The 10,973-nt window shown below is 38.3% G+C and overlaps 1 protein-coding gene across 1 annotated transcript in view; it reads left to right on the forward strand.

Annotated features, from left to right (window-relative positions):
* NAA16 (N(alpha)-acetyltransferase 16, NatA auxiliary subunit) overlaps nucleotides 1-10,973 on the forward strand; it is a 73,302-nt gene that overhangs the window by 4,156 nt on the left and 58,173 nt on the right. The window contains exons 2-5 of the mRNA XM_025196148.1: nucleotides 676-803; nucleotides 2,876-2,980; nucleotides 7,102-7,259; nucleotides 9,709-9,843. Of these exons, the coding sequence (XP_025051933.1) occupies nucleotides 676-803; nucleotides 2,876-2,980; nucleotides 7,102-7,259; nucleotides 9,709-9,843 (526 nt within the window). The remainder of the gene's footprint in view (nucleotides 1-675; nucleotides 804-2,875; nucleotides 2,981-7,101; nucleotides 7,260-9,708; nucleotides 9,844-10,973) is intronic.

Consider the following 10,973-nt stretch of genomic DNA (forward strand, 5'->3'; position numbering starts at 1 on the left):
TCAGGAGTAGGGACCTACTCAATTTGCTGTCTGAGAGGGCTGCCTGTCACAAAATTCCCCCCCTGCCCGCCAATCAGCAGTAAGGGGCAGGGGCACACAACAGATAACCCTATCAGCCAATCAGTAGTGCAGGGCAGGGCCACATGGTGGACAACACCATCAGCCAGTCAGTGGCAATGGGCAGGACTACTGGGGCCCTTCAGTCAGTCAGAGGGGTGGGGGTGGCAGCTTGCTGTGATAAGCCTGTGAAATTGGTGGCCAGCCAGGCCTGTGCTCAGCCCACAAAATCAGCCACCTGCCTCCTTGATTTTGGTAGGTCCCTATTCATGAGTTTAAAAAGAGTCGGTGCTAAGGAGGATTAAGTGCAATAGGTACTACATTGTATTCAGATAGGCTGCACTAACTTAGCCTTGTGGTAGGTTCCCATCAGTATGTTTGCCCAATTTGGGCCATATGTTTAAAAGGCATACCCACTGTGGGTTGCATTCAGTCACTTTCATAGCTGGTTTCCATTACTGAACACATGGTGCTTCTGGCATCAATTTAATGATAGAAGGTATATTCAATGAGGCTTTCCTGTATGCATAGGGTTTTTTTTCCCCTGTGCTGACTGGGGCGGTGGGGAATCAGAGATGGTCTTGTCATATATTTGAGTAAACACAGTACTTTCAGTAGTTGTAACTTGAGCTTTTGGTTTTTTGTTTTTTTTTCCTTGCAGAAATGTTATGAACAAAAACAATACAAAAATGGACTCAAATTTTGCAAGATGATCCTCTCTAACCCGAAGTTTGCTGAACATGGAGGTAATTGTATGTTTTGAAGTGTTTATTGCCCTTGATAAGTGTGACTTCAGCTGTGTGCAGTTTGACAGTTCCTCCTTACTGGGGAATAAAAACCTCCCCAGCTCTGTAATTCATCCAGATTTTGATCATGCTGTAACTCCTGGTGATCGGCAACGGCTAAAGCTGTGGGATGCACACTCTGAGCTGACTCTTCTGTTCTTAAATACTGCTCAAAAAGAAGATAAAGTATAAATTGCAGTAGAATCTCTCCACAGTGATAATAGAGCTCACCTACGATAATCATTATTTATTCTGACATGGAAAGCCAGACTTCCAAGTAATTGCTCCATTGTCTATTAATAGTATGCAGCATGAAATTCAGGGAAGACTCCATAAAAATCCCTTTTTTCTCAGTTTTATACCTATTGTACCATCATATTTTTGGAGCAACTATAATGGCAAACTACACTATCAAAGCAAATATCTTTCCAAAATGCAGCAAGCAGTTTTGTCAGATGTGTGTTTTTTCTTTTAAGTTTCAGATATATTGAGTTGCAAACATCTAATCTGTTCTGGAGGCAACTAATGCCTGGATTACTGTGGCAAAGTCATTAGCTAGCGGACAAAGGATAGCCAGACTTTATTTTTTATCAGTGATTTGACTTCAACACCAAGTACAAGCTCCTATAGATTCTTTGGAAGGTGTTGTCTTGACTCAGTTTTGTCCAATTTTAAATTTGTCTATATATAAAACTGTTTTCTCTGGTGAACCTCTCATTTTACTTCTGTTTTCATATTTTCTGTGAAGACCTGTTGAAATCTTAAGCCTTGAATTTCAGGTTGGTATTTTGTCAGGATAGCTTACCTTGAGATGACATACTTGGTACAGACATAGTTCTAACTTGGTACAAAGCAATTACTTTCAATGCTATAAGAAAAAAATGTATACTTTGGCAAATATTTTTATCTTGGCTGTGATGAATGTAATGTACTCTTTCCGTTTCTACAAAATACCAAGGCCATTTTTTGTAGTTGTTAAATGTGAATCTGAAGTAAACTTGGAGGTTGAGCTGATAAGGGGTCAGATGTTGAGTTGCACAGGTGCACAAAGTCTGCCTTAGATCATTTTAGTAGAAAAATAAAAAATGGCTGCAGCTATGTTATTTCCTGGTTTGGGTCTGGTATTGGATCAAAGGGAAAAGCTGTTGTGGATGTAAATAATTGATTTTCTGAAGTCTGTTTGCCCATATTATAAAGTAAATACAATAAGCAAGTATTAGGGTAAAGAACTGTCTCCCTGATTTAACTAAGTAACTTTTCTAATACAGTATAACCTCATAAATCCGGCATGCTTGGGACTGTGTACCTGCTGGAAAATTGAATATTCATTTTTTGTTGTTGTTGTTGTTGTTGTTTTTTTAAACTAGCACGTGGGGGGCAAAGGGGTAGTGGTAGCTGGTCGCGGAATAGTGGCCAAACGCAGAGCAAGGTGGCGGATGGCGGCAGCAGCCGCTGCGTGCAAGGTTCCCCCTCCGCGTCCAGGGGAGTGGAGGGGGAAGCTTAAAATGTGCTGGATTTTTGAGAATTCCGGATTTTTTTTAATCCGGATATATGAGGTTATACTGAATTGGACAAGCAAGCAATTTGGTAGAGGTGGGAACAAGACGTCTTGCAGCTGCTGATCCCATGCTTGGACCATAAGACCGTACACCTAGCTATCAATACTTTTGGTACGCAATAATCTCCTGAAATTCCATTGGTTCACTTTAAAGTATTGTCTCCTTCCTGGCAGCAAGGGTATATAGGGTTGGGTCCTTTCCTCTCCCCTCCCCACATTTTTCAAAAGGATCAGTAAGAAAGATAAACTTTCCCTTGGTCTGTATGATGCAGTAATATTGCTTTTGCCTAAAGTGACTGCGAATTAATTATCTTTTGGATGGCAGATCTGAACTGTTAGGCAGTACATTGAGGGTGGGCTTTCGTTTCATTTTGTTCCATTTCGTTTCAACAAACTGAGTTGATTTCAAAGCATGTTATACATATATTGTTAAATATTTCCATTTCCTCATTTATCAGCTCAATCTTTCCTACAGAGACCTTGGCCATGAAAGGACTAACGCTGAACTGTTTAGGGAAGAAAGAAGAAGCATATGAATTTGTTCGTAAAGGACTTCGTAATGATGTAAAGAGTCATGTCTGTATCCTTTTTATTTTTGTACCGAAAAAAGATCAGGGATTCAGATTTTTTTAACGAAGTAAGATTGTGGCTTTTAATATGTTTGTATGAGACTTGTTTTTATACTAGTTGTATGATCTGTTACATTGTGAAATACTAGTAAAGATAAATAGCTAATATGGAACTTTTCCTGTATAAAGCAACTACTTTATAGAAGGGGAGAAGTCTGTTTAAAGGCTTTGAGTTCAGGCAGATGCATGATACCTGCAAAATGGTTTTATTTTTATAGCTTTACAAAAAATGTTTTAATAAGTCTTGCTTTTAATTCAGTATTAGTCACATTTAGGGATCTTCCAGTTATGCATAGGCATTAATAAAAATAATATTTGTTTATAACCTACATAGCACTAAGTATTTCTGGTAGAAGAATTGATCAAATCATGATGATACACTAAAACGCAGTATAAAAGTGGTGGTGGTGTTAGTTCCTCTAGGTAAATGCACATTTACTGTGAAACTTTTTTTTTCTGCAGGGCAAATGACATTTTTTAGCTGGGATTCTTTGTTTTGTTCAGTTAACATCTTTTTAATATGTCCAACATTTGTTGATACCTCTTTAGTTCATTTAAATTGAGTTCTGAAGCCATTATAAATATTAATAATGAAACAAAGTCTTACAAAGTTTATGTTCAAAGTTCATAACTAAAACACCTTATCTACTTTTCCTTATCCAGAAGAAATCCATTCTTCCCCTAATGGGAAAGAGATGGTGTTACAAATGAGAACCCTCTTTGCTGAATTTCTGCAGAAAATTCAGGTTTTTGAACCAAACAGACATTACCAATCAAACAAGATTAAGTATGGTTTGGTGTGCTGCTTTGCCAGTTCTAGCACTTTTTTTTCCTTCCAGGTGCACACATTTATAAGTAGATTTGATGTTCTGCAGTCATTGGTATGGCATGAAACATGCATGTAATTCAAAAAAACTTTCAATTTTTTTTTTCTCTTCCAGTGTAAGGAAACTTGCCATCCTAGAATGAAAGTTTGGTTAACCGTTTTAGTGTATGATGTTTTAAAAAAATAAAAAGGCACTTTGGGGGAAACTTTCTTTCATTTCTGTAGGACACAGTTTATGTTGGGTTTCATTATCTGTATATTGTGGATCCTAGTTGAGGATTTTGTCCCTGAACATACTGGATTTGGGTTAGAGCAGCCACCATTTTCTTATGCTGGTGGTTAACTGTTATTCAGACTTAATTTGTTCTTAATTTAAGTTCAAGATGACTGATATGTGAGCCAAAAGATCTCTTCTGCAAGAAGATTTGCTGTTTCAGCTGTTATGTTATATAAATTACTTCAGTGAAAGACTCATTTTCAGTGTGAGTTTTTGTGGATGCTGACCTTTTTGTTTTACTGACTCTTCAGCTTTAAATTTTCATTGGCTGAGGAATGCTAATAAAGTGTTGGTCCCTTTCAATTATAATTTCTTCACCACTTGGGCTGTATCTATATTTAGCATCAGAATAGGTTGAATTCTTGATGTTCTCTGTTTTCTGAACGTTCTCCTTCTTTCCCCTTCCCCTTGCTCTCCCCGCTTCCCTCCCCCAGTTGTCTCTTGCTTTCCCCTGATCCCTGGGAGAAAATGTTTCCAGATGATGTCTGTTGCTTTAATCAATTCCATTTACTATGGAGGCATGGGAGTGAGGCTGTAGCCATAGTGATTACATGGCTTGCTTAGACATCTGAGCCTGAATTCTTTTATTTTAATTGATAGCCTACTTCAGGGGAGCAGTAACTTCAGGTCCAGGAATTCTGACCTTCTATACAGCAGTACTGTGTAGGAGGATTACTTTTTGGAGTCTTTAGAAAATTGTTTGAATTGAATTAATGTTAGTTGAGGAGTCTACAGTCTGAAACAGTGGGCTCCTATCAATTACTCTTTTCTCCCTAGCTTAGGAGTTTAAGATATGTAACCAGCACATTCTACTATTACCACACTCTTAAACGTGATAGTTAGGTAACCTCTCTGATTGCTTTCTTTGTTTACCAGGAGGTCCAGTAAACAGTCAGAGACCTATAGTTCAAGAAACTTGCTTGAAGAAAGGAAGTTTGGGTGCCTATACATCTGCAGGAAGGCCACGCCAATGTGCTGTAATTACAGTGAATTAGAGCAGACTCAGTTAATATAATTGGTAATTACCATGCTTCAGCAGACTCCAGTGTCATGTGTATCAGTGTCCCTTTGCTAAAAAAATGGTGGCAGGGGTGCTTTAACTAAAGCTCATTGAAAGTTAAACATCTCACTGAGATCACCAGCATTCATGTCCTGCAAGCAACAGATGCACCAACGTTCATGTCCTGCAAGCAAACACCATGAATATTGAAGTGATGACCATCCAATATCAAATTTGTTGGGCTGGCCATGTCATTTGGATGTCTGACTCCAGACTTGTGGTGTTTGCTTGCAGGACATGACCGTTGGTGACTTGCGAAGCAAGTTTTATTCTCCCAGTTCAGCCAAGGTGTATACTAAAGAGGAGGGCAGAAAAAGTGCTTTGGGGACATTCTTGTGGCCAACTTAAAAAAAAAAAAAAAAAAAAAAAGAAAAGCAGCATCAATATCAACTCATGTGAGACTGTTGTCCAGGACTGTCCCAAATTGGGGGCAGGGGAAGTCTGCTGCAGTGATCTCAGTACTTTGAAACCTCACAACAGCAAGAGGTGGAAAAGCCGAAGTGGCAGAAACAGCATGTAGTGGATCAAATCAAGATGACTCTTCCTGTTATAGGGTATGATCCAAGACATCACCAGCATAGCAGAAACTGTATTCAAGAGCTATCATGTAGAAGCTTGAATAGTGTTGTGAATATTTAGTTTTCTTTAGATACCACTGCATAGCTAGAACTTGCTGCATGTCAAATAATATTCATTCCTTTATTTGTTAAAATTGTGAACTAACTAACTGAAGCAGGCAGACCAACTAAATGTACTGTTTGGATGCGTCTTTGACACTTATTGGTGTCCTGCCTTCAGTTCAAAGACTTTCCTGGGTAAAAGTAGGGGGGGATGCTGAAATGGAGGAGGGCAGCATGGATGGAGACGTTGCTTAGAATCAGAATCCAGGAGGTTGCAATGCAGAGAAACTTGAGTTCTTTGGATGTCAATAATCAGAGATTTTGTTGACTGAAACAGTCATATTATCATAAAAATTCATCACTGAATCAATTTTGCCTCCATTCACACTTAATAGAACTATGACCTGGACTGTTGGGTATTTTGAATTTATATGATTTTCTTGGATGTTTAGCAAAACTGATAAATTAGGGCTATTGGGATTTTTGGGAAGGTCAGATTACCTGCAATCTGTTTTTTGGAGGCAAGAGAGAGAACTTCTATAAGTATACTTTGTATAAAAGAATATGACATTTTTGTTTATACTTAGGCTGTGTTACTAAGGTGCATGCTTAATTTGGAGATGAAAACTAAGTAAGCCTGCTTTTAGACAGATTAAAAAAAAAAGGTGAAGGGAATGGCGAAGAAATACTTAGTAACAAAATTATTTTCCTAAGTAGTGGCTATAAGGTAGAGCAGTGGTCATAGGGAATATAAGTATTTAAAACTTTAAATGTGGAGATGGGGAAGAGTCAATGTTTTAGGTAGAGCGGTCATATAAATAATGGTGTGAAAACTGAAGGAGAAATTTTGCATTGACCATGAGGAAGAGAGTGAAAGAGAGATAGCTAAATAAAAATATAAAGTTCTGGAATTAGGTTCTTTGGGATGTGGAAGAAGTTAACCACAATAATTTATAATTTATTTAAAATGTATCCAAACGTGTCAAGGATAATATGTGGTGATGAATTGTGATAATCCAGTTGGTATCTTTCTCAAGATTGAATGTTTTTTGATTTCTTACAAAGGTTCATGAAATTTATAAATAATGGTTTCCATTTATAGGATTAATACAAATTTGGAGGTATTTCACATAAAAATGTATAGCATAAAGGTTGATGTTAAGTGCACCTAAAATAAATGGGAGATTCCTGGAGACCTATCTGCTTTTGCTTGTTGAGGCTTGTATAATACAAATGCACTGCAGTTATCTTCAGAAAACTGTGAATGTTGCTGACTTAACTTATACTAGGTTGGCATGTATATGGACTTCTGCAGCGTTCTGACAAGAAATACGACGAAGCTATTAAGTGTTATCGAAATGCTCTCAAATTAGATAAAGACAATCTACAAATTCTAAGAGATCTCTCACTGTTACAGATTCAAATGAGGGATCTAGAAGGATACAGAGTAAGTATTTCTAAATTTGTATCTTTTTGACTGTCTCTTATTTGGGAGGTTTAATTCTAGATTTATCAGTTTCAGGCTGTTGTCTAGGAAAGCTTGAGGATAGGGTGAACCATAGTAGGCTACACCTGATGAACAGGCTACATATGGAAGATAACAGATATGCTCTTTCCATGATTTGCAGAACAGCTTTTTTGTAAGCCATGCTTCTCAGTTGCTGAATATACCACAGAATGAAGTTGATGGAGTTCATTTGGCTCTTAGTGTATATATTTTTAGTACTTGGCACCTAACAGCCTACATTTTCAAAACCTTATGGAAACATGAACTCTTATGGATGGCGCCTACTTTCTCACCCTCCACATAACACCTGTTTTTTAATGTAAGTGAAGATGCCTGGATATTTTTAGGATGGTCCAAAATCACTCATTCTTTGAACAGATAGATAAGAATGTATGCAGTTTTCTCTGTTCAGAAGAGTCCCATGTCCCCTGATTAGTAATGACTTGGTACCAACTGATTCCAATTCTGCTGAATCCCTCCTCTACTGCTAGCCCCAGTGGCAAAAGATTAGGAAGTACTGTATGGGTCAATTGCTGCTGCTCTTTAATCCCAGTATGTCACTTCCCTTCACTAAGAAAGTTCCAGAGGAAGGAGTGGAGCTAGGCTAGAAGAAGAGAAGAGAGAAATGTGGAGATATGGAGATGCTCTTAAATTTTTCTTTCTGAAAAGATTATACATTAACCTGCTCTGTCTCCTAGTTCTGTCAAGGTAGATACTGCCTGCTTTTCCCATTGTGAAAAGAATGGTAGGGCAGGGTAGCACATTAGAGACTAAATGATTCAGAGAGGCATGAGCTTTCATAGAAAGTATCCTATTTTGTCAGATTCTGTGAATGGACTTACAGAAAAAAAGAGTTTAGAACAAAAATGTAAAGACAAAGGGAATGGAGAGGAGGAGGGGAGTGGCGAAAGGTGGGTTGAAAAGCTCAGAATGGATGAACAAAATGGTAAATGCATTGAGGGATGTTGTTTAGCTTTTAACTCCAGCTATGCATTCCTATATAATGGGTTAAGAACCCATAGTCTTTAAGACTGTTTAACACAATCCAGTCTGTGAATCTCAAAATCGTGTGCCTCTGAACCAGTTACTTTCTCAGGCCCCTGGCAGGCGTTGTGTTCATCTCATAATACGAGTTTCGTGTGTTAAATGGGAACACACTGCATGTTCAAGTCTATTTATCACATGATAAAAATGATGAATCTTCCTCAAAGAAGTTACTCGTTGAATGTGGAATTTGGTTGTGGTACATATGCATCACAGGTTAACCTGAACATCCAACAATGTTCTGCTCTCCAGTCTCCTTCCTAGGGCTGGCTTCTGACAAATGACCAAGTGGTGATCTGTGAGTGGTTTGTACACAACTCTGTCTCCATTACCACCAAGCAGCAACAGGAGCAGGCAGCTATGGTGGTGGCAAGCAGCCTAGGCATTATGCAGACAGCCCTGGTCCTTGGTTGATCACTCACTTAAACTTTTGAGCTCACAAGCAACCTTTGCAGGAGTTGCTTCCCAATACTAAGCTGCTTGTACCAGGCACTTTAAAGAACATGTGGGTGGCCCAGAACTGGTGAGCAGCTATCTGGTGCTGGGCTGCTCATGTACCTGGAAGTTTAAAGGGTGTATACGCAACCCAGCACTGCTGAGCTGTTCTCTGCTTCTGGGCCTGCCACGTGCCCTTTTAAAGTGGCTGGTGCAAGCAGCTCTCTGGTCTGCCTGACACCACCCTGGCCACCCTGTTCCCATTGCTGCCTGTTGCAGGTGCCTGGAACAGCCCTTATCCCTGATAGACAAGGGAGGCAGTGAGCAGAGTATCAGGGAACAGTCATGGTTACACAGCAAGGGTGTTGGGGCTCCCTGCAAGAAGCAGCAGGGATTGATTAAAGTGGGAGCCTGCATCCCACCTGCATCACCGTCTGCTGCTGCTTGTAGGGGGCTGCTTCATTTCTTCCTCCACTGCAAGCAGTGGTAAAGCTGATTTTAGGGCATAGGACAGCTACTGTTGAATCCAAGTTCAGCTTTGCCATTCACATGTTGGGTACAGTTTTTAAAAGTACCTTAATGAATTTGGCCATAAGTCTAATATTCAGAAATGACTTAAGTTTTATTGAACATCAGTGAGACTTAGTTTTCCAAAGAGCTTAAGAGGCCTATAATTTTATGCCTTGTCATGAATATTAAAGTGTAATCCAACTTTTGTATAACTTTGGTGTAATACTGCTTAATATTTAGTTAATATTTCTTTTAATTTCCAAAATTCCAGTAACAACTTTTTAAAATACTAAAAATAGGAGTGACCTATTACTACTATAGGAGTGATACTACAGTGAATCATCATAGTAATAGGAGAACCTCTTTATTCAGCTATAAAATAATTTTCTTTTTATTAAAGGAGACAAGGTACCAGCTACTTCAGCTGCGTCCAACACAACGAGCTTCATGGATTGGATATGCTATTGCATATCATTTATTAAAAGATTATGATATGGCCTTAAAACTACTGGAAGAGTTTAGAAAAACTCAGCAGGTAAGACCTACTCTTATAAAATAGTAATACTTCACAGAATCTGAATTACTGTACACAGTAAGTAGGAAAAATGGCTGTTTGCAGACTTTCGTTGTTGTTGTTGTTGTTGTTGTTTTTCATTTAGCATCTTGGGACCTAATTCAGGAACTCACTGTGTCTGTGGCTACTGATTATATAGGCCTCATTTGATCCACAGATACTAGGCTACTTCCTGTTCTGGGTTTAAAGAAGTACCGATGGCATGTGAAATAACTGATTAGGTGAGTTAAGATCTGTGACAGTGGAATAATTAACCAAAAAATCCCAACGGTTATCTTGTTGCTTAACAGGTGTTAGATTAATCAACACAATAGAAATTTTTACACCACACTTTCTACTCTTGCAGTAATTTGGATAAAATGACCAACTTAACTGTGTCTTACAACTCAGCAGCAAAGTATGTATAGAGGTTTTTTCTTTTTTTTTTTTCATCTGTTAATATACCAGCAATAACAGTTCCAATAACAAGAGGAATTGGAAAATGTTACTGATGATAAGATATTTTATAACTCAGAACTATGAGATTTGGAATGTATATAGATCAAGGTACCATCTAACAAAAGAGTACTGGTAGGATCTGTTACTGACGACTGAATCAAAATGAAACAAGGCTAGTAAATTACTGTAACATATGGGAAGAAATATTTGTTAAGGTGGATGCTTACCTTGGGGAAGATGGTGTGTATGATGTAGTTGGTAGTAAAAAATTGTCTTACATCCTAGGTATTAAACTTTTCTTTTTTTGACCCCCCAAAGTTTTTGCATCCAGCATGACCCCATTATACCAGATTATGATGAATTAGTCACTAAATTAGGAGTGTGATGTTGATTTTGGGACCAGGATTATGATCTGATTAAATTCAGGTTGGCAAACAAGACAGTTTCACTCAGTAATATCTACTTCAAAAGAGCTGCTGCTTCAAAGATGAGCAGGAATCCTGGTTTTCTCTGATTTAAAAAAAAAAAAATTAAATCCCCAATTTTATGATTAAAAAAAAGTAACCCCAAATCCACATTTTTCCACATTTTTAAAATGAAACATGAAAAAAAAGAAATTATATATATTTCTCTGCCCCACCCCCCCCCCCCAC

Source organism: Alligator sinensis, unplaced genomic scaffold, assembly GCF_000455745.1.
Source record: "Alligator sinensis unplaced genomic scaffold, ASM45574v1 scaffold59_1, whole genome shotgun sequence".
In the NCBI taxonomy this organism is placed as follows: Eukaryota; Metazoa; Chordata; order Crocodylia; family Alligatoridae; genus Alligator; species Alligator sinensis.